Source organism: Xiphophorus maculatus, chromosome 5 (genome assembly GCF_002775205.1).
Source record: "Xiphophorus maculatus strain JP 163 A chromosome 5, X_maculatus-5.0-male, whole genome shotgun sequence".
In the NCBI taxonomy this organism is placed as follows: Eukaryota; Metazoa; Chordata; class Actinopteri; order Cyprinodontiformes; family Poeciliidae; genus Xiphophorus; species Xiphophorus maculatus.
Genome location: NC_036447.1, coordinates 13,127,085 through 13,149,453, shown reverse-complemented (window position 1 = coordinate 13,149,453; position 22,369 = coordinate 13,127,085). Strand labels below are relative to the sequence as shown.

Sequence of the window (22,369 nt, the reverse complement as noted above, 5' to 3'; positions counted from 1 at the left end):
TTCAATATCTTAGGGCCATTAAATTAAAAAAAAAAAAAAAAATCAGAAAGTTTTTTTGTGTCCCTGATTCTCTTCAGCAATTTGATTGCTCTGATACAAACATATTTTTCAATTAATCACTCAAAGTGTATAAATATTTATAATAAAAACAGAAATCACTTTCTTCAAAAAAAAAATATTGTTATATTTTTGTGTTGTTTTTTTTTTCTCTCCAGAGAGATCCCAGTCTCTGAATGTTAGGCAAAAATGTTTGCAACACTTCCAGCAAAAAGTCCTCTGTTCCAGTCCTGACATGTTTCCTCCGGGTAGTCTGGCTTTCTCTTGCAGTCTAGAAGCATTGTGATTGGTTAATTATTCACCATTGATTTCCAGATATTCATATCAATGTAGGCAAAACGTTATTTAAAGTATTAAACACAGAATACGCTACAGCTATGGTCCTACAGCTATAAATTAATTAGTTAAAATTAACCAGTTAATCTGAAGTTTGCTTCAAAGATCATCGGGGGACGTAGTTTTTAATAGTATTTTTAATTTTCTAAGGAGAACAGGTATTATGGGAAGATTATAGTGACTTTACATCTGATCCATACTCCAGTCTAGAAGGTGGCAGTAATGCACCTAAAAGTTGTTTGCCAACCGCCATAAAAAAAACAAGAAGAAGAAGAAGAAGAAGAAGAAGAAGAAGAACCAGTTAATCTTTCGAGCATGCGCAGTGTTGACCTGTACCTCTCGTCTCCCCGGGTTACCGTCAACAACTCAGTTAGCTCCAGCAGCAATGCTAGTTCGGCTTTACTTGGAGCCTTTTTATGTAGTTGCGTGTTATTTGCAACAACGTACGGTAATTTTCCATACAGAGTTACTTCATCGTCAAATGATGAGTACTGCCGAACAGGAAGTAGCTTAGAGGCTAACTAGCATCAGCAAAACCCTTGATGATAGCATGCTAATGCGGATGAGAGCGCGTTGTTCTCCACAGTTTGGTTTACATGATGACAGATCACGAGGTAAGGACACTTGCGTATGCAAAAAGTCCGAAAACATCGAAAAGAACTACATTCCAGGTAAGAGCTTTAATGTATTTTCGGGTTTTAAACAAGTAAAGCATCAGCCCTGTAAACTCCTGTTCAACAATTCTGTTGTAGGATGAACTTCAGGCTGCTGTGTCTTCCAGGGCAAGCAAAGCAAATGCACAACAACACTTTTATTTTGATGCCATTAACGACGATAAAGATGGTAAGCATACAGATGTTACAGATGTATGTCGGGGGGGGGAACAGGCTGGATTTGCAAAAGTTTACCATTAAAAATCTCCAGCAATCACACCAGTGGAAACAATACACTGATGTCTATCACATAGAAAAATTCAAACAGGAAAATACCCAGTTTTACATCAGTTGAACTCTCTGAATATAAACAATATATAAAGACATTTGCTTTATCTTCACCATCCACAGCAGCATCTGTCAGAAATTGGTCTGCCACATTGTGTACTAATGGTAAATTAACTGAGCTTAATATGGCATTCAAAACACTTTTATGCTATCAGCACATTAAGACATAAGATGTTTTATTTGTCATTATGTTACTGGAATACAATACAATTGCAGTGGTACTCTCAGTTATAAATAAATACAATAAAGCATATAAATATCTATAAATATATTTCATGCAAACCTCACTCACACTCTAAGATCAGTTTTCAACATGTGTTTAAGTATCTTCTCATCGACATGTCTAACACTTTGTGAAATCCTACTGTGGGAACACATTCTTAACTTTTAATTGTGCTTTCTTTGAAAATAAATAAGCCACTGAGTAGTATATGTAAGATGAAATTAATTAGTCCAATGACTGACTTTGCCTTTTGCTTGTTGTTTTTCAGATTTTTTGGATAAACTTCTAAAATCAAGAAAAAAGAGGATTGATGCCTTCAAAGCAGGAAGGAGTAAAGCGACATTTAATACCTTCGAGCTGTCAGACGAAGAAGACAAACCCACCAAGCCAAAGAAAGTATCATTCCTGAAATCCCACAGAAGCAGCTCTAACTCAAAAGACACATCAGCGTCCGAGCCACATGAGTCCCCTAATGACGGAAATGTCCATAATGACGGAAATGTCCATAATGATGGAAATGTCCATAATGAAGCCTCTCTGTACCCTCAGAACTCCATAAATGTTAATGCTGAAAACTCGCAAATTAATCCATCTAGTGAAAAACCGACAAATGGTCCACTCACAAAACAGACCTCAAGTCTGCCGTGTAAAACATCAGATGATTCTCTTTCTTTGCCGTTGCCATCTGATGGCAGTGTGGTGGAGACGCCTGGTCCAGAAGAAGATAAGACAAATCCTGGCGTGGAAGAAACCTCTGAGACTCCACCAGAGTCTGGGCATCACCTCTGCAACACTGTTTCAACTGGTCTGTTGCCATTAGCTCTTTTATTCAAGGCTGTAAAGAGTTGTCCTTATATTTACACTTTGTTTGACTAATCAGACAGTGTTCCAGAGATGGAGCCACCGAAACCCAAACCTCGGCAAAGAACGCTTGGGCTGAAGTCACACATCTCACAGAAGAAAACGGAGGAGGAAAGTGAATTTCAGGATTTCAGCAGACCCCAAACATCGTCTATGTCCATTCCGTTCTCAACTGATGCATCCAGCAACATAGCAGTAAGAATTACATAATTTGTAGTTTTCCCTCATTTTTTTTTTCATGTAATGCTCATTCGCCTAATTCATAAATATTTGTAGGATGATAATCGTTTGATAATTTTCTTCCACCTAGGGTTGAAAAAACAGAATTATATATTTAAAAAGTACATTTAAGACACCCAGTGTTGACCAACGTGCTTTTTTGTGATACAGAAGTAATTTCTAGGAAACAGCGGTTAATTTTTGTGTTGTTAATTGCAGTGGACAGATGGAGACCAGACAGCTTCATGTAGCCCCAGCAAGTCATTTTCAAATAAGAGTGAACAGTCACAACTTGTCACCAGGTCTACGTTTGATTCTGGTTCCAGAGGTAAGTACTGACACACTCTGCAGTGTTAAATCAGTGATACAACTCACTCTTCCAGCTGACATTTGATTTATTGTTTTAGAAGGCTTTATATCCGATGATAGCAAGGAGCAAGGGAGACCCTATTCTTCATCATTTGAAGAATTTAATGTAAGTCAATCTGTGCTTTATCTAGCATGGCTGTCATGGATAATTTTTTGTTACACTTATATTTGATTTGATTGAATTTCCCTCTTAGGCACATGCAGGAGATCCCTCAGATCAAAGCTCTCATGCCCCTGAAAAATCCTTTGACACCAAGTGAGTGAAGCAGGCTTTACTAATGTTGCTGCATAAAGGAAACTGAATAAGTAATTGGCCATTTTTTTTTCTGGCATTAGGACTTCCAGTTCTCACTCTAAGACCACTGAGAGGTCTCAGAGTGCATGCTCCAGAAAGGTGGAGTCAAAATATTTGGGAACACTCAAAGTTCTGGACCGGAAACTGTCCTTACAGGAGTCTTCTCCTCAAGCAGCAGAATCTATCAGAGCTGCAGTTTACCAGGTCAGAGTGAGTCTCTGCATCATATTTAGTCACCATAGGGTCTGGTATATATTTTTTTTGTCATGTGGCGAAGGAGAATGTCAAGTCAGAGGTTCCCCCGACACTGCAATGTGATAAATCATTTGACCTAATCATCACAATGATTAGGTCAAAATGGAAGGAGGGTTGGAAGGAGTGTTGCAGTACATATAAACCCTCTGTACTCACAACAGGAATGGCTCAAAAAGAAAAAGGAAAAGTCAAGAGAGAACATGCAGCTGAAGAAGAAAGAAGAGCGTATGAAGGAACAACAGAAAAAGGTGAATCTCAGTTTATTTCTACCATCTCTAAAGTAAATATGAACACGTAGTTATTGACATTACATGAGTGGCCGTCTGTCTGCCCATAAACAGGACAGGGAGTCTAAAAAGGAAGATGCCAACGCTTCTTTTGAAGCCTGGAAAGAAAAGAAAGCAGAAAGCCTTAAAGCCGAAGCAAAAAAAAGACAAAATATGATTAGAAAACAGCAAAGGGAGGGTGAAGAAAAGGAAGAAAAAAGACAATCTGCCAAACAGGTGCCGATACAAATTATTTTGAATGCATTTTGAAACTATAAGAGACATGAAAGTGTGTAAGCTTGATACTGATCAGTGTTTCGATAACAAAGGTGTTTGAGAACTGGAAGCGTGAGCATGATCAGCTGCTCCGAGACAGAAACAGAAAGCAGAAAGTGGATGAAAGTAAACAGAAGCTGAAGAAGCAGGAGAAAGAAGAAGAAAGGCAGAGAGAAAGCAAATCTGCTTTTTCTGACTGGTGAGTATAAATTACATTATGTCTGTCTCTGTTTTTAAAATAATTTTACTGAAATGATTGCTGGAAGTGTATTGCCACTCCATCCCAGCAGATTCAGTTCAACCTCACGTCTGCTGAAAATATTCTTCTGTCCTGCCTCATTCTCGTCTATGTGGTTGTGAAAAATCACCAACCACAAGGTGGCGCACTCAGTTAGATGTTCCTGTTTTAACCCCTTCTACAACAAACACCTTTTGCAATAAGGTCAATGTTAACCCAATCTGTTTTACCTGTTTTCTTCACCTGAATAAGGTGTGACAAAAAGAAAGATGTTCTTCACGAAAAGCTCAAGAGGGAGCGTGAAGAAATGAAAACAAAGGCAGAAGAAGAGCTGTACCTGAAGGAAGAAAAAGACAAGATGGCCATAGAGACCTTTGAAAACTGGCTGGTAAGAGCAACGCTGAAGAAAATCTAACCGGATAAGAGCAGAAATATTCACTGTTGTTTGCTTTTCAAACAGATAAAAAAGGATCGAGAGCAGAGGAGGAGAAAAGACGAAAGAGTGATACAAGAAATACTTCGGGACAGTCCTCCACCGTGGAGCCCTCCAAATAAAACCATCCCATTTGGAAAGTGACAATCTACCGTCTGCTATCTTTTATATTTATTTTTTAATAAAAGACACCTGGATATGAGCATAAGCATTTTATAACTTTCTTTTTGCATTAACTAAATTAAATATTATTTTACCACATTACATCATTTAATACTAAAATCTGTTTTGTTTCTTTTGAGCTTTAAGTAATCATTCCTTTAAGAGTTCTTCACTCCTGTTGTGACTTATGCGATAAGGTTGTAGTTTCAGACATGGTCATCCAAATATACAGCTGTCTCCATTGGTAAAGACATGTACCAGTCTTTACTAGATACATTAATTATCTTTTACTGCTGTGGCAAAATCCTTCCCAGGAACATTTTCTGTCATTCCATGGCAGTAAATTATGGAGATTTGTTATCTCCCTCATTTGCCTTGGTTATTGTTTCCAGCTTTTTAACTCTTTGGTACTCCGACTTGAGATAACCCTGCTGTATGTTTTTCTACAATCTATTCCCTGAAAATATTGGTGTGTGTGTTGCTGTCTTTTTCTTTGAAGTTGTCTAACAAACCTCTGAGACCTTGATAAAACATCTTTAAAATCCTTGAGACTTATGCAACAAGGTTGTAGTTTCAGACATGCTGATAATAAACTACCATGAACACTTAAGGACAATTTAGAGACCAATTAACCTCACTGGTGTATTACTGTAGGAGGAAGCTGGAGTACCCTGGGGGGAAAATCAGACCCAGGACATCTTACATCAAGGCAACAGTGCTACAAAGTGCAGCATAAATCACATACATGTACAGCCAATTGGTTACTTTGGATTTTTATAAAGGCATGCTAGAATAAGGGGGTAATCACTGACTACAAGGTACATGCTTGACTTTAGAGTTTGATTATGGAAGAAAAGTCACGAATCCCTTTTTTTCAGCACAACAATTATGCTGTAGTACATGTTGGTAGTAGATAGAATAAAATATGAGTTAAACTACAGTACACTGTAGTTGTTAGCTAACAAAGAGGGATGGGTGATATTTTGTCGAACTATTGTGATACTGATAAAAGCGGTGATAAGAACTATTTATTAATCCTTTCTTAGGTAACTTTCTTAGGTAAGGTATAGCTGTGATTGTTTGACTACGATCCTAGCTCCACAAATACTGCTCTTTAGGACACAAGTCACATAAAAGTGGGATTTGCGTCACTCAGTAACTGCATTTAATCATATTTTCAAATGTATTACTATTCATTAATACTTGCATTGAACAAACAGCGGAGAAAATAGTAAAAATGAAAATACAGACAGTTTCGGGGGATTTCAAACATCATTAATTGGAATTTATAGTGACAATGATAAATCAAAATTCTTAAAATAAATTTATCACCATAAATGATAAAGGATTTGATACAATAAATGTCCATCCCCTAGACTAGTAAGAAAAACAATATGTGTCCATAAGGCTGTTATAACCAAATAGGTGATAAATGAGTCTCCTTCAATATAATTGTGAAATAATTTGTATGCACTCTATCGCACTGTTATCATTTGGAAAATGTTCAATAAATACATTTTTTTTATGTGAAAAATGTGTGCTTTTACTTTGAAAATCCCCCTCCGGAAGGCTTTTCCAGGAGCGTAGGGGAGTGGCGAGTGAGGGAGCCGAGGAACCTCCTTCCGCTCAGTGAAACTTCAGGCTGCAGCTCAGGAAGTTACCACAGGCACTCCGCTCCACTGATATCGCCTGCATCCCGCTGCTTCAGTCCAGGTTTACGAACCGTTGTCCAATCAAACAGAACCGGAGAACCGGAACTCGCAGCTGTTTAGACTCATCTACCAGAGAACCGAGCTGAACCTCCGCAGTGCTGAAGTTAACAGATTACCGAGCTGGCAGAGGTGAGGATCTGTTAGCTGGGTTCCGCTATAGCTAGCCCTATTGGGTCATTCCTTCAAGGCTGCTGGGGGGTTTAAATCGCACAACCTGCGTATTTAGAGAAGAAGTGAACTAGTTTATTCCTGTAATGTGCGACTGTCCTCTGCGGACTGTGAGCTTTCACAGAGAGGCAGATGTCGAAATAAATCCCTAAGGTGTGTCTGATGAAGGAGTCTCTTTTTCTCCTCAGTGGCAGACGTGGCTTCACTGCGATGATAAAAGCGTCTTTATTTCCCTCCAGGCTGTGATGGCCCGGCTGGTAACTCACTGCAGGGCTGCTTAACAACTTCCTTTTCAAGGGGTTTTAAAGCAGGATCCATTAACTAACCTGGACTGTTTATTTGTACCTCATCTTTAGTTTTCAGTTGTTTCTGCGTATCTAAAAAATCAGTTTTACGTGGCACATAACTGGAACAAATTATTTTAAATTGATTCAGAAAAATAGGTTGCTCATATTTACAACATCCACCATTTGCAGGAAAATTAGAAACTATCCACTCTGAAATTTACTTACGCTGTTATGACTACTAGAGATGCACCAATCAGGGTTTTCCTGACTGTTTTACCAATTCCACCTTTTCTACAATATACACCATAAAGATTACATGGAATTCAAGATATTTAACAGATCATTTTAAGTTTAAAAGAAAATGCAATTCTAAGTTTTTACAAATGAATGAGTCACGGCATGTGTTAACTTTTTTCAAGTTTTGTTTTTTCTAGTAAACTCAACATGTACATCACGCTACATGCTTTTTCGTTGATGCATTTATTTATTAAAATGTGCTATTTTAGTTTTTTATTTTATTATTTCCTTTATTTAACCAGGTAAACCCCGTTGAGATCTAGACTTAGACTTAGACTTAGACTGACTTTATTGTCATTTTGCATGCACAGGGTGTATACAGAACGAAATTTCATTGCATACGGCTCAGGACAATGTTTTGAGCTTTCAATGTTGTGAGGTTACTCCAGAATAAAATAAAATACAGTATAAAATATGAATATAAATATAAATATAAAATATAAAGTGCAGGACTGACAGTAAAAAGGAAGCTACTTAGCTCTGTACATGTGCAAGGTATAAAGTGGAGACCAGATTTTAAGTGCAGTCCAGTTAAGAGTTCAGCAGTCTGATAGCAAGTGGGAAAAAGCTGATCTCATTTTCAAGAGGGACCTGGGCAGAAGGCCTGCATTACACAGCAGCCTGGTTACAAAATAAAACTAATTAATACATATGCATTTAGCAACTATGAAGACCAAAAAAATTCATATTTTTCAATGTTTAATCTGGTTATCACCAGAAAACATGAAGAGAAAATTGGCATCTCTCTAGATTTTATCATTACTAATTAAATTTATAAAGATACCTCAAAACATGAAACATTTCCCGACAAACGTAAGATCTACAATGAGAATTTACCCACATTGGCTTTGAAATATATGAAACGCTATTCATTAAAGATGCTCCAGTCCATTGGTGTTTTATTTCTTAAAATGGTGGAAGTTCTCAGTTTTAATTCATTTAATGAAAGGAATGGAAATTTGTTTTATGTTGTAGGACTGTATCACATTAAAGACAAAACATATTCAGCAGCTTCTTTGATAGATGTTATGGTTTCTAATTTAACAGAAAATAAAATAAAACAAACATTTGTTGGCAGTTATGAGTCTAACCTCTGTTTTTTATTTATTACTAATAATAATGGAGGGAAGATTGTTCCAGTTCAATCTTCGACCAATTGATTGGTGGATCTCAGTTATTATTATCACAGTTTGCTGCATTTGATACTGATTTACTGTATTCTGCTTCATTGTATAAAAGTTGTAGGAGCCATATATACATGTTTGGAGCTTAATACAAAATGTTATTTTGTGTTTATGTGAGTAAAGTATTTACTCTGTTATTTGAAAAAGATAAGCGTCTGATTGGTTAGTGACTAATTAGTTTATGAAAGACGAAAGTACTTGCTCTTTGTAGAAGTCTGGCACTTTGAGAGTAACACAGTCCTTTGACCGTCACTTTCTATTTGTTTTGAATCTGTTTGTTATTTTTATTTTCTTTTAAATTCAGTAAAGACTTAAAGATGACCGTCGGATTCAAGACCTCTCTTTTTTTGGAAGAAACGTGTCGCGTATGAAAGAGCTTTAAGGGGCTAGACTAGTGAGAGCTTGCCGCACTTACAAAAGTGTTTAATCCCACATTTAAAATGGTATCTGGTTCCAGCTTGTCAGAAATCTCTTTGATGTTAACATCACTCTGCTGGTGTCTGTAATCACATCGGTTGTTCTTCTTTCCTGCAGAACAAAACATTTCTTGAAATAGTCACAGCCAAGACATACAGCCTTGATTTATTACGCTGTGAGTTCGCAGAGGAAAGTATATATTTCTCATGCATTTTCCATATGGTTCCTTTGTGGGTGTGTCTTTAACAGATGTTTGAGATCAAACGGATCTGTTGCATCGGAGCCGGGTACGTAGGTGGCCCAACATGCAGCGTAATCGCTCAGATGTGCCCGGAGATCACGGTGACCGTCGTGGACGTCAACGAGACGCGCATTAAAGCCTGGAACTCAGACACTCTGCCCATTTACGAGGTAGGAAGATATCAGCGGTTTCAGAGCACAGAGACGAGGATTAATTGAGTTTTATGGTTGAACTTGGACAGAAAGCAGCAGCTCACAGCTTATTAACACTTTTTCACCTTTGACATGCTTTGCAATAAGGTGTGGCTGATACAGGGTTGACATGAAAGTTCAGCCTCACTTATTTTATTATTATTATTTGAAGCCACACCTTGTCTCTCAAGAGTGTTGACTCAGTAAGATTTGGTTGTTGCTGCAGTCTGTGTCTCAGTAAGACCGTGGCTCCGTTTCTTTGTGAGCCGTTAATTAGTTCCAGGCTGTTTCGCAATTTTCCTGCGTCAACCCTGACCACACACTATTACATCATCATGACTAGTGATGATCAGCATGAGCTGCTCGTGTGTTTTGTGAAACACTTTCCCCTCCTTGCACTTGCACTAATTGAACCCTCCACTTCCTCTCATTTCAGCCGGGACTGAAAGAAGTGGTTGAATCATGCAGAGGGAAAAACTTGTTCTTCTCCACAGACATTTCCTCAGCCATTAAGGACGCCGATCTTGTCTTCATCTCCGTGAGTCACGCAGTCTGAGTGCACTTAAGATTTCCTTCTGTTTAATCAGCTCGCATCATAACTGCATCGTCTCTACAGGTCAACACCCCAACCAAAACCTATGGAATGGGGAAGGGTCGCGCCGCCGACCTGAAGTTCATCGAGTCGTGCGCTCGGCAGATCGTAGAGGTCTCCGATGGCTACAAGATCGTCACGGAGAAGAGCACCGTCCCCGTGCGAGCCGCCGAGAGCATCAGGCGGATATTTGACGCCAACACCAAACCCAGCCTGAACCTGCAGGTGTGTACTTTCACACACAACTCTGGTGTCAGAGTTTCTTCTTGAGTCTTGCTTCTGAGTGTGAGCGCGTCGTTTTAGGTGCTGTCCAACCCCGAGTTCCTCGCAGAGGGAACGGCGGTGCGGGATCTCAAGGAGCCCGACCGCGTCCTGATTGGTGGGGACGAGACGCCGGAGGGTCAGAGGGCGATCAAAGCGCTTTGTGCTGTGTATGAACACTGGGTGCCCAAATCCAGAATCATCACTACGAACACCTGGTCGTCTGAGCTCTCCAAACTGGTGAGTGGACCATATAGAGAACACATGGATACTGGTGGTTTATCCCAAAACCATTTACTCAGAAATTATGTTCAATGCAGTTCATGTTTACTTTGTAGCGCTAAATTACCACAAATGTTATCTCAATGCACTTTACAGCAGAATCTGGTCTAATTCAGTTCAAATCAATCCAGTTCATTCAAACCAATTCCAGTCCTAAATCAGATTATAGTACAAATGTGTTACAAATGCAAACCTATTTGTAGTTTAACGAAAAATACTTTCTACTTATGATTTACAGTACCTTAATGACTTTTAGTAATCAGAAAAGCTCTAGTAATTTCTTAAATGTTATTTTATTAACCCTCTATGGCATGACTTTTTATTTTTGTGGGGAAGAAATATTTTCCTGCATTCTTTGGGAGCTTGGTGGTCCCTAATTACATGTCAATCATAAAATCGGACTCTGACACCTCCTGGAACCAGATTTGGGTTTGTTGCCTCAGGGTAACATTGGTCTAGAACACCAAGATTGTCTACACTGATTATGAGAAATGAAATACAAATCAAACAAAAACTATATTCATAAAAGAACTATTTTTTGGACAAAAATATGTCAAAAATCATGCCCCCCAAAAAATAAAATAAAGGAGCAATGTGAGGTACAGCTATGTGGTTTGTTGCCTGAGGGCAACGCCATGCCATAGAGGGTTAAATCTTCAGTCTAAGCCAAAAAAAAAATTAGTTTTCATGAATTTGGTCGTATTTATTTCAGTCTTTCATATTTGACTCCAATAAACAAAAAAAAACATTTTCACAGTAACTTGGTCACCAAAATGTTTTCAAATTCTGTTTTTAGCCAAAATCAACATTTCGATGTCAGAGGTGAAAAAATTTTCATTTGATTATGTGAAGCTCAAGAAACCCTCAATTACTTAAGTCTGTCAGGAAAATACTGAATTGCGACATTATCTTTGAATATTGCAAGATTAAAATGAGTTGCAATAAACTTGCTTTTCCCTCACACTTCAGCATCTCTGAGTCTAAGATCCGCGTCAATGAAAATTCATTCATGACGTCCATATCGGCACGCAGTCAAATAATTTTGATAAATGAAAAATAAAGGACAACCAAAGTTGCAATTCCTACTTCTTTTTTTTTTTTTTTCTTTTTTGCGATGACAAGGGATAAAAATATTTTATTTTTGTTTTTATTTTTTGGCTGAATGTTGAAAGAAACATCTGGTTGTGTTGTGGATTTGCAGGCAGCCAATGCTTTCCTGGCCCAGAGAATCAGCAGCATCAACAGCATCAGTGCTCTGTGTGAGGCCACAGGAGCCGACGTGGAGGAAGTGGCCAAGGCCATCGGAATGGACCAGAGGATAGGCAGCAAGTTCCTCAAAGCCAGCGTTGGTAAGAATCACAGCAAAACCTTTTAAGATGCAATGTGTGTGTCTGTGAAGCAGGACAATCCTGAGGTTGAGTAACAGGAAGGCAATGTTCAGACTGCAAAAACACAAGATCTTCTCAAGTACTTTTAGTGTAGTTTCTGGTGCAAATATCTTTGTACACTTGAAATAAAACAAAACTAACTTGCATGTAGATTTTCAGAGAGATATAGGAGCTTGTTTTAACTAGTTCCCATGGCAAATTATTTCACTTATAAGAGAAATATTTCCAAAGATATAAGTGAAACAATCTGCAAGTGGAACTAGCAATTTTTCATCAATATTAAATAATTATGAACTTAAAAATGTTACTTGTAAGATAGTTTTGTTAATTCAAGTGTACTGAGACATTTGCATCAGAAATTAGACTAAAAATACTTGGTAAGATTGTGTCCTTTTACAGTGCAGGTCAGCAGAGCTCAACTTTCCTTAAGGAGGGAATGCTCTGGAATATTTCTGAAAATTCCTTCACAACATGTTTGGAACAAAACGTGCTGGAGGATTATCCCAAACAATAAATGGTGCAGCTTTAGAAGGTGGTGTTTATTTTTAATCCACAAGCATTCGTTGATGCCCTGTTCAGGTTTCGGTGGGAGCTGCTTCCAGAAAGATGTGCTCAACCTGGTGTATTTGTGCGAGGCCCTCAATCTGCCGGAGGTGGCGTCCTACTGGCAGCAGGTGGGAACTGCACCTCTGTAAACGAAGGGTCTAGTTCTCTGCATTTGTTTCGTCTTTATTATTCTGATCACGATTCCTCTCAGGTGATAGACATGAATGAGTACCAAAGACGACGATTTGCTTGTCGGATCATCGACTGCCTCTTCAACACCGTCACCGGCAAAAAGATCGCTCTGCTGGGGTTCTCTTTCAAAAAAGACACAGGTGACACCAGGTCAGTCTCTTCTCGTCTTCTTGAGTTTATCGACTGGTTTGACTTGTTTTGCAAGTGTGAACTTGTCCCAGGCACAGCAGAGAAAGGCTAAAGCTTTCATTCATTGCTATTAGCATGGCCAGTCAGTGCTGATACTTTTCCACCACTTGGAAGCTTGCCAAAGCTCACTGCAGTGAACTTCACCCCTAATCACTGTTGATGTGTTTGTGTGTGTATTACAACTCCAGAGAGTCATCCAGCATCTACATATCAAAGTATCTGATGGATGAGGGGGCCAAGCTGTTTATCTATGACCCCAAGGTTCTTAAACAGCAAATCATTCATGACCTGTCCCAGCCCAGCATCTCAGAGGACAACCCAGAAAGAGGTGAGTGAGCGAGAGAGAGAGAGAGAGAGAGAGAGTTCATTGCTTTGTTGGACCTGCAGCTCTGTGTGATTTACTGTTAACGATTAATAAACACGCAACTCGAGTAGCCTTGTTGAGAACTCGTGCTTTGAGATACTTAGAGCTCTAGCTTTGTTTAGTGAATTTGAAATCATGATCATTGTTTGGGAAAAGCATTTTAAATTGACACGCGGATTGAATGAATATGGATGACTTTTCTAGAATCATCTTTCAGGTTAATTTAGTTGTTTCTGCTTCCCATTGAAAGCTTTATAAAACATCTCAAATTAATTGTAGTTTTAAACTTTTCTTTATGTGTTCAGGGTTCAAGGATTTTCAATACTTGAAAATGTTTGAATTTCAAAAAGGTGCTTTCAAGGTTTGGAAAGTGCTTAATTTCTGCATAAAGTCCTTGAAAGTGTTTGATATTCAAACTGGTGTTTTGTAACAAAGTTGTAATAAACTTTTAGGAGAAAAAACTCCTTATAGAAAGTGATTATTTATATTGCCTTTAAGCAAGTAGGTCATTTGCCTTAAGACAATTTGTTTAATGTAATGAATATTTATTATTCCTAATGAGATCTGTTTGATTGAAATAAAAGTAGTTTTGATTTTAAATGTTAGTTATTGAAACTCGGGGATGTTTTTAATTGAGTTTGTTTTGTTCTCTGACCAATCAGGTTTTTAGAGTGTGTGAGAAAATTTTGTTATTTTAGTCTACTTTGTCCCTACTATGTAGAATATTATCACAATAAATTAACAACAATAAAAAAAAATTTTTTTATTGTGAAAGTTTGGTGCTTGGAAAAGTTTGAAAACTTTAACTTTGAAATCAAAAAGTGCTTGAATTTTATTGTGGGAAAAGTGTATGAACCCTGTGTGATGTAATGATGAATCATGTTGTTTAAGATATTTACAGTGAAAACTGAAACATAGTGGCTCTACTGTTTAATAATGAATTAATAAGGAAAAATATTTCTGTTTTCTGAAGTTGTAATTTAGTTTTGTGATAGTGAAACATGATAAATCCCTCTCTTTTCGTTTCTTTTCTCAGTGTCTGAGCTGGTGACTATAACGTCAGATCCTTATGAGGCCTGCCAGAGCGCTCATGCGTTGGTCATCTGCACGGAGTGGGACATGTTTAGGGTCACGATCATAATTACTCTTCTTACACATTTCTTCTTCCTTGGCAACCGTGCACTTGGGATTTCACGATGTCGTTTTGACGCCTCTACAGGAACTGGATTACGAGAAGATTTACAAGAAAATGCTGAAGCCGGCCTTCATATTCGACGGTCGCAGAGTCCTTGACCACCTCCATGCCGAGCTGCAGAGCATCGGCTTTCAGGTGAGCGGACATACTCTACGCATTTTGTCACGTTATTTTCATTGGACTCTACTTGGCAAACCTTAAAAATGTTGAATGTTTTTGAAGTAGATTGAAAACTGATCGGTGGTTTTATTCCTTATTTTTTAAAATAAAAGTCATAAGTATGTGGTTTTTGCAGTTTTCAGTCTTGGACTGGGCGATACGGCTATGTCGATAATTGTTGATTAGTTTTTGTTTTAAATATCTGAAATACTGCCGAACTTGTGATGCGACTTTTCCTGTTTTAATCCAGTCTCATTTGAGTTGATGTACTTATTTTTCCTTTTTGCGCAAATCTTTTTTAATTTTTAAGCAGTTACATAAAACTGCTGCTGCAAGTTACCCAACAGGCTGTTGCTAGGTAACCAAAGCATGAGTGAGTTGAGCAGCTACAGTCTTTCCTCTGCCTACATCCCCCAGAATGCTGTGTGGTTCTGGATCGGAGTTGGTTGAAATGATCGAATATTCTATCAGACGTATTTTGTATTGATATTGATTATGTGTCTATCACAATATTGGAGACATACCCTAAAATTTTTACTTATAAACAAACTAAAAACCTTGTATCGTTTTCTGCCTCCTGGTCTCTGTTTTTCTTGGTTCTATTGAGTGAATTTCCTGCTGAAAACAATGGATCATTGTGATGCGTTACAGACTGTTAGTGTGATTAGGTGAAACTTTAAGGTGCAACAGTTCTGCAGACAAACGGCTAACTTCACCTCTCTGGTTGCAGATCGAGACCATTGGAAAGAAAGTGACTTCTGCTCGAATCCCTTATACCCCTGCAGTCGTTGGGTCTCGCACCGCTTCTACTGAGCCTCCAACCAAGAAGGCAAAAGCCTAAAGCTGAATTCTCCCCCCAGCAGCAGGCAACTTTCCTCCTGCTTCCTTTTCATTTCAACAGCAGAAGGGCCTGAGTAGCGTCCTGCCACCTGCTGGCCACACAGCAGGCCTGCAGCTTCTCTGCTACCTGGACGGACGACTGAAAGTGATTACAGATCAAATATTTTTTATATTAAATCATTCCATGTGCACCAATAACTTTACATCACACCCAGAACAGTATTTCACACAGACACACATCAGATGACCTGTTTTTTTATATAAACACTATAAACACAAGTCATTTCTTATATAATTTACTATATAATGAAGTACTGTCCTTAAATGCAAAGTTTTATATAATTAAAAAAAAAACAATTTTTATAAATCATGTTGCTGTATGTTAATCTTCCGTGTCAGGATGTTCACCTGAAGGGCCAATGCAATAAAATGTGAGTCTATAATTTGTACTGAACGCTTGTAATCTAAATCTTTAGATACAAATATACTTTTCTCCAATAAATCTGTCTTTTTAAGCTTAAATCTCATTTCTGAGCTCCCTCTGATACCAATGTATCAAGTAGACATAGACAGAACATTTTAGAAAAGACGTTTGTTTCACACACTACTTGATTTCAGTGTTTTAAAGAAAGCAGAAAACAGGACTTCCTGTTAGAGCTTTAGCTCCCTATGCTGTTTATGGAGGCTAGAGAAGGTGATTGAAAAGTGCAGCTTCTGCTCCCAGCTGGCCATGAGTCTCATCTGGTTCTCTGATCGTTTTAACAAAAGGCAGTGCTTCAGGGCAGCTACAGGTGGAGATGGAAAATCTAGTATCCTGACAAAAAAACTTTTTGTTGCAAGTTTTAGTTTAGCCTCCTGGTCTCTGTTTTTCTTGGTTCTAATGAGTGAATTTCCTGCTGAAAACAATGGATCATTGTGATGCGTTACAGACTGTTAGTGCGATTAGGAGAAGAAAAAAAAAACATGAGCTGCTTCAAGAAGCTTCTTGTTCTGTTGTGATTTCTGCTTTTCTCTTCTTCAGCAGATTCTTCAAGAAGAATTCACCTGTTAGGAGGAAAAATTGTTTTTAATTTTCTGCTTTATTACTTGAACTGTTCAGATGTGGAGGCTCATTTCCCCCAAACTTCCTCTGAGCTGCAAATGACTAAAGGTTAGCCAATTAAGAACCGATTAACTCGGTTCTTAATCTTTACTCTAAGGCAGGAGTCTGTAACCTGTAGCTCCAGAGCCACATGTGGTTCTTATAAAACCACACACTGTAAGAAGTATTTTGTAATTATAAAGGGAATAAGAAGTGGTGGTTTTTGCAGTTTTTCTGTAGGAGTTTTTTGCAATAAAGGGAAGAAAATATCTACTTTAGGAACACACCAATACAACAAGGCTTTTAAAATACAATTTACTGTAATAATTTTTAGTTTTCTATCTATATTTTTTATTTTTCATATTTACGGAAGGGACTTACAATGCTGTACAAAATATTTATTCCCTCTGTAAACATTTGATTTATTTTGTTCTAAAATCTGATAATAGAAATTAATTTTTAATTACATTTTGTCTTTTCAAAATAAAAGTATTTCAGTCCATGTTTATAAGATATTTTGAAGCTCTAGACAAACTTTAGTTTTATAGCAGTGAAGCAGAAGGTAGGTGTGCAGTGTTCGTTTTTCTACCGCTGAATATAATTTAGATGTGTCAGAGTAAAAGAAGCTAAATATAAATGATGGCCAACATTTTCTAAATGTTCTTTTCCTTGCACTTTGAAGTTATGCACTACTTTGTGTTTTTCCAAATAAAATCTCAATACAGTATGCTACTTTAAAGTTTGGTACTATAGTGAGGCAAACTAAAAAAGTCCAAGTGGTGCAAACATTTTACAACGCATAGTATATTGTATTATTAGTTGTAAAAACAACTGTTGATGAGCTGTTTTGTTGCACAACTGGACCTAACTCCAGGTCATCTGAAGATACCCTGAATGCTGCTCATATTGCTGCTCTCTGGGAACGAAAAACAAGCTGGTCTGATCTAAGATCTCAGCTAAACTGAACCTCCAGACAATTAAATCTCAAATTACAGCACACAAAAGGAAAACATGCACACAAAAAACAGACCTCACTTGTTTTTCTAAATGATGTTACAAGCAGGCAGAACCATGCAGAGAGATCGACCGCTTACAATTTTATTCTCAATGAAATCTAATCTGAACAATTCTGCACTTAAGTTCATTTTCCTTCATATTTTTGCAGCATTAATAATTCAGCTCACCTGCTTTGTAGGAGGATCGAACCAGTGGCCCGCTGGCTGTGTACACAAATCCCATCTCGTTCCCGACTTTCTCCCAGTAAGCAAACTTTTCAGGGGGGATGTATTCCTCCACCTAAACCCGATCACACGTCCTCATAATTATGCATCCATCTGCAAACAATAAATCTGACCTGCCTGCTTCTGCAGTGCGGACGACTCACCTTTAGGTGGCGCTTTGTGGGCTGCATGTACTGACCGAGGGTTAGACAGTCCACTCCTGCCTCTCTCAGCTCTGCAACGTCACCACAGCAACAGTCAGACAAGCGCTTACACAGACCTGCGTGTGTTTATCTGCAGCTGCCACAGACCGGTCAGAGTGTTGACTATCTGCTGGTCGCTCTCGCCCAGTCCCAGCATGATGGAGGTCTTAGTGAGGACGCCGGGTTTGACCTGCTTGGCGTGTTTCAGGACAGTCAGGGATTGGTCGAAGTTCGCTCTGGGGTCCCGAACATACCTGGAGCGGGTGGTGGAGAAATGTTTCAGGCTGAGGAATGAATCTGGCGCCACCTGGTGGTCAGGCTGTGTTAGCTAGCAGAGATCTGAATTTAACACAGTCAAGATGTTTCTGTTGTCTTCCATTTCATTGTAATCATATTATCGACTCATACAAAAGGACAGTAAGGCTGTCATATTGCATAAAATGAGCTTGATCATTTACATTCTGATGGTAAAAATTTTTTGAAGAGCGATTTTGTTTACAGAGACATTATAGTCTGTTTTATTTACCTCTTTGGTTTTTATTTTTGTTTTATTTATTGATTTTGGTTGTTGTGTTTTATTTAGGATATTTAAAATATCTTCCAGTTCCAGTGTTAGGTGTTCTTCACAAAATTAAACTTATTGGTCTTTGAGAGGGTGAAATTGAATTATTATGCCATTTATCAATATTACTTGAAAATGGTCTCAAAACAATATTACCAGTTATCGCAATAATTAGAGGGCCAATTTATCATCCGGCAAAATTTGATGTTTTGACATCAAATTTGCCTAACAGGCAGAGTGATTTATTATAATGTTGGTGTTTCAGATTGATATAAAAAAATATATAAATTCATGTAGCTCATATTAAATCTCAACAAACTGTTTGATTATCCTCTAATCAACTATTTCTTTTTGAAATAGTACCCACAAGTTTATTAATATTATGAAATAGTAAATTACAGAGGTGTACAGTGTGCATACCGTTGCAGCTCTCGCACCGTCTCCACATTGTGAGCGTAAACGTCTAGCCCTGACAGGGCAATCTTCTCTACCGCTGACAGGTCGCCACGGAAATCAGGGGTCAGGCATTCGACCAGGATGTGAGGGTTTCTGCATAAAAAAGACAAAAGCGCTTGCTTGTCAACTTTGCACTCATGAAATGAAATGCATTTAAAAAGATCTAATGGCAGATCCATCTGATACAAATCTAAAAATAATAATAATAATAATCTACCTCCCCTTCAGGCTAGTAACTGTTTTAGCAAAGTGTTCTGCTCCTCCATCAGCGATATCTGCAAATAAACAGCAGAAATAAAACCGATTGATCATTCAAAAGCATATTGTAAGTATGTTTAGCAAATTTGTAGAAATGTAAATTGTATTGTAGATAAGATTTATGTATTTTATGGTCTGTAGAAGTATAGGGAAAAAATATTATTAAAGTCTAAAATTCTGTTCATCCATCAATCTGTGCTTTTTTTCTGTACTCAAAGCCCAATTAATGCAGAAAATTCTGCTATAACTTTCTAGAAACCTTTTCCAAATATACTCTACAAATGGGCTTAAAAGAATTGATAACAGTGGACGTTTAAGTCAGAAAACGTAAGGAGTTAATAGGTGTGATGACCAGTAACGGTTCAGCACCAGGTGTGGCGCAGACACACTGGGGGAAGAAACTTTACCATCTCTGTCAACAGATGTCAGAACCACATAGTCCAGCCCCCAGGCTGCGATGGCCTTGGCTGTGTTGTAAGGCTCATCTGGGTCCAGAGGAGGCGGCTGACGGGCCGTCTTCACCGAGCAGAACCTGCACCCTCGGGTGCATGTGTCTCCCATTAGCTACCAGCAGAAAGACAGAAAGAAAAGTAATCTATGCGTCAGTGGAAAAAAAAATAGACACCTGAATTGTAGCATCAACAACAGATTCGCCATCAATGTAAGAAAAGTTAACTTAGCTGAACTCAGCTGTCTTTAATTGCTGAAGAATTCTGAGCTTCAAATGACTAACATATGGAGAAAGTCCTTGTGGAGGAAACTTTATTGAACTCATAAATTACTGTAAAGGTAATTTATGATCAAACACTCTGTGGCAGGAGCTGTTAAACTCATTAAAAGAGCAGCCTGCTGCATTTTAAGTATCTGAGAGGTACCTTAATGTATGGACTAATACATTCATGATAAGAAGTATCTTCAGACATTAAAAAGAAAAGTTAACGTCCTTCATTTCAACATGACGGCAGAGGCTCACCATGATGGTGGCGGTAGCGGTGGCATATTCTCCTCCACCCCAACATTCTCCAATGTTTGGACACCTGGCCTCCTCACACACCTGAGAAAACACACAGAGACACTGTTACAAAAGAAGAACACACACAGGATTATTTAAGCCTGTCTTTGCTGTGTAAATCTAATAGTTTCAGTAAAAGGTTGAATAAAAATATTGCACACAGTTTCCTAGCTTGGCAGAATTTTAACTGTGACGTTAATCAGATGCATCCTTGCACAGACATTTTCAACAAGTTTCCCTGCTACGTTTCACGCTTTGGTTTTATTCTAAAGTCGAAGCATGTGGGTAGTCTGCTGCTGACCGTGTGCAGGTTGAGGTCTCTCAGTGTGTTCTTCAGCCTGTTGTAGTTCTTTCCAATAGGGATCTCTGTCTTCAGCCATGGAGGAAGCCTCAGCCTAACAACAGCAGAGAACAGACATAAAGTTCCTTTCACTTACACGTGTCTGATAAACTTTAATTTGTTAAAATGATCAATTTCATGCATATCTATTTAAACTGTCTCCTTTAAAGTCATATGTTGATGAAGTATGATGAACATACTTTCTCTGTAAATTACAAAAGTATTCACCATCTTTCCACATTTTGCCACGTTGCGCCTGCAACAAACTTTAACTAAAGAGATTTTGTGACAAGAAAAAATAACTAAAAAAGGATACATGCTTTAAATACTTTTAAAGTGTTAGGAATCTGAAGATTGTGATATATATTCATATCCACCTCCTCTGCTCTGATCTGTTTCAATAAAATCCAGTTCAAACAACTGCATTTACAAGTCTTTGACTGAAAAACAGTCTGTAATTTTCCTTCTGCTTTTCATTAATGAGCCAGTTGCTTTTGTCTATTGCATAAAATCTCAATAAAATACCAGCACGTTGTTGGAACACCACCGAATGTGGAAAAGGTTCAAGGTTGTACAGTGAAACACTGTACCTCTCCCCCTTCTGTCTCTTCAGGTTGCCTCTGTACTCTGCCCACTTGCTTTTCTCAGAGAGTTCCCCAGATATAAAGTCCTGCAGCCCGGGGCCGTCCTGGCTCTGAAGCTCCTTCTTCCTGTCCTCTCTGTCTGCAGAGGACTTGGGTGAAGTGTTCAGACAGCTTGTGTACACCTGTAACCAGAAGTCACTCCGGTCAGCTCTCAATTAGTCAAACATCAATTATTCTCCAGATAAGAAGTTTAAGGATCCACAGACAGAGTCTGCTTTGATAAATAAGCTGTCAGCAGCACAGCAGAGCAGCGGAGTTACAAAATAAAGACTGCTAGCTAATGTTAGCTCCAGACCCACTGACCCCGATTCTGAATGTTAACTTAGCGGACAGAAAGCAGTTTGAATAATTTTCACATATTCGGGTTTCCTCAGACACTCACGTGTAAGATCGATCTGGGACTTAACCTTAAGTGGTTTGTGGAAAAGCGACCCGTCACACAGCAACTCTGTGTTAACAACGCCATGACAGCAAAATCCCTAGAAACGATCTAACCTCGACAAGCAGCTGCTTCTGTCTAATGCTGCATTCATGAAACAAAAACTGACTGGGAAATATGACATGTCCCTGGTTTCAAAGTTTTTCATAAAAACAGTACCATAAATTATAAAAGATTATGCATTTTAATAATGATTTTTTTCTTTTGTTAATTTAACTGATTTTGCTAGCTATACCAGTACGTATTTAGTTTTAGTACATCTGAGTTGTGTCTTAATTATTTAACTTCGACTCAACTAAAAACATTAACCACATTGGATTTTAGCTATTCGTGGAAAGCATTCCCATTTCCAGTTTACAGCTCAAGTATTGTGTATAATTTTGCTCACTTTAAGCGTTTTTTAAAAAATATATTTTTCCAGATTTAAAATGTTTCAATTTTCTTTGCTAATTTTTGTAATCTAAGTAATCCACATACAGAAAACACTGCTATTGTGAAAATGTAACTTTTGTTTAACCTAGATTTAGGTAAATAGGGCTTTCATTATTTTAAAGTTTGTAAATAAAGCCAGTAAATGTTCTTAAAAGACACTCGCAAATTTATATACCAAAAAATACACTCTGTTGTTTCTACTTCATCCCAAAATATACTTTTCTGT

At 38.1% G+C, this 22,369-nt stretch overlaps 3 protein-coding genes across 3 annotated transcripts; 2 read left to right on the top strand and 1 right to left on the bottom strand.

Moving 5' to 3' along the window:
- Positions 1 to 703: 703 nt before the first annotated feature.
- On the top strand, positions 704 to 6,409 carry map9 (microtubule associated protein 9). The gene is made up of 13 exons (XM_023333282.1): positions 704 to 1,064; positions 1,146 to 1,236; positions 1,886 to 2,422; positions 2,498 to 2,673; positions 2,917 to 3,025; positions 3,105 to 3,172; positions 3,261 to 3,322; positions 3,403 to 3,565; positions 3,778 to 3,864; positions 3,958 to 4,119; positions 4,212 to 4,357; positions 4,649 to 4,784; positions 4,857 to 6,409. Exons 1-13 carry the CDS (start codon positions 990 to 992, stop codon positions 4,971 to 4,973), a joined length of 1,929 nt encoding a protein of 642 aa, XP_023189050.1. The 5' UTR covers positions 704 to 989; the 3' UTR covers positions 4,974 to 6,409.
- A 200-nt stretch (positions 6,410 to 6,609) lies between these two features.
- ugdh (UDP-glucose 6-dehydrogenase) lies at positions 6,610 to 16,011 on the top strand. The gene is made up of 12 exons (XM_005807752.3): positions 6,610 to 6,832; positions 9,306 to 9,467; positions 9,925 to 10,026; positions 10,105 to 10,305; positions 10,384 to 10,581; positions 11,825 to 11,972; positions 12,591 to 12,685; positions 12,769 to 12,899; positions 13,127 to 13,266; positions 14,339 to 14,430; positions 14,522 to 14,632; positions 15,387 to 16,011. The coding sequence occupies exons 2-12, from the start codon at positions 9,306 to 9,308 to the stop codon at positions 15,495 to 15,497; spliced, it is 1,491 nt and encodes a 496-aa protein (XP_005807809.1). The 5' UTR covers positions 6,610 to 6,832; the 3' UTR covers positions 15,498 to 16,011.
- On the bottom strand, positions 15,736 to 21,775 carry lias (lipoic acid synthetase). Its single transcript, XM_005807769.3, has 11 exons — positions 21,655 to 21,775; positions 21,219 to 21,394; positions 20,590 to 20,683; positions 20,250 to 20,330; positions 19,684 to 19,840; positions 19,236 to 19,293; positions 18,983 to 19,111; positions 18,109 to 18,254; positions 17,962 to 18,032; positions 17,762 to 17,873; positions 15,736 to 16,540 (listed from the first exon to the last, which is right to left on the bottom strand). The coding sequence occupies exons 1-11, from the start codon at positions 21,736 to 21,738 to the stop codon at positions 16,470 to 16,472; spliced, it is 1,179 nt and encodes a 392-aa protein (XP_005807826.1). The 5' UTR covers positions 21,739 to 21,775; the 3' UTR covers positions 15,736 to 16,469.
- Between the last annotated feature and the right edge of the window lie 594 nt (positions 21,776 to 22,369).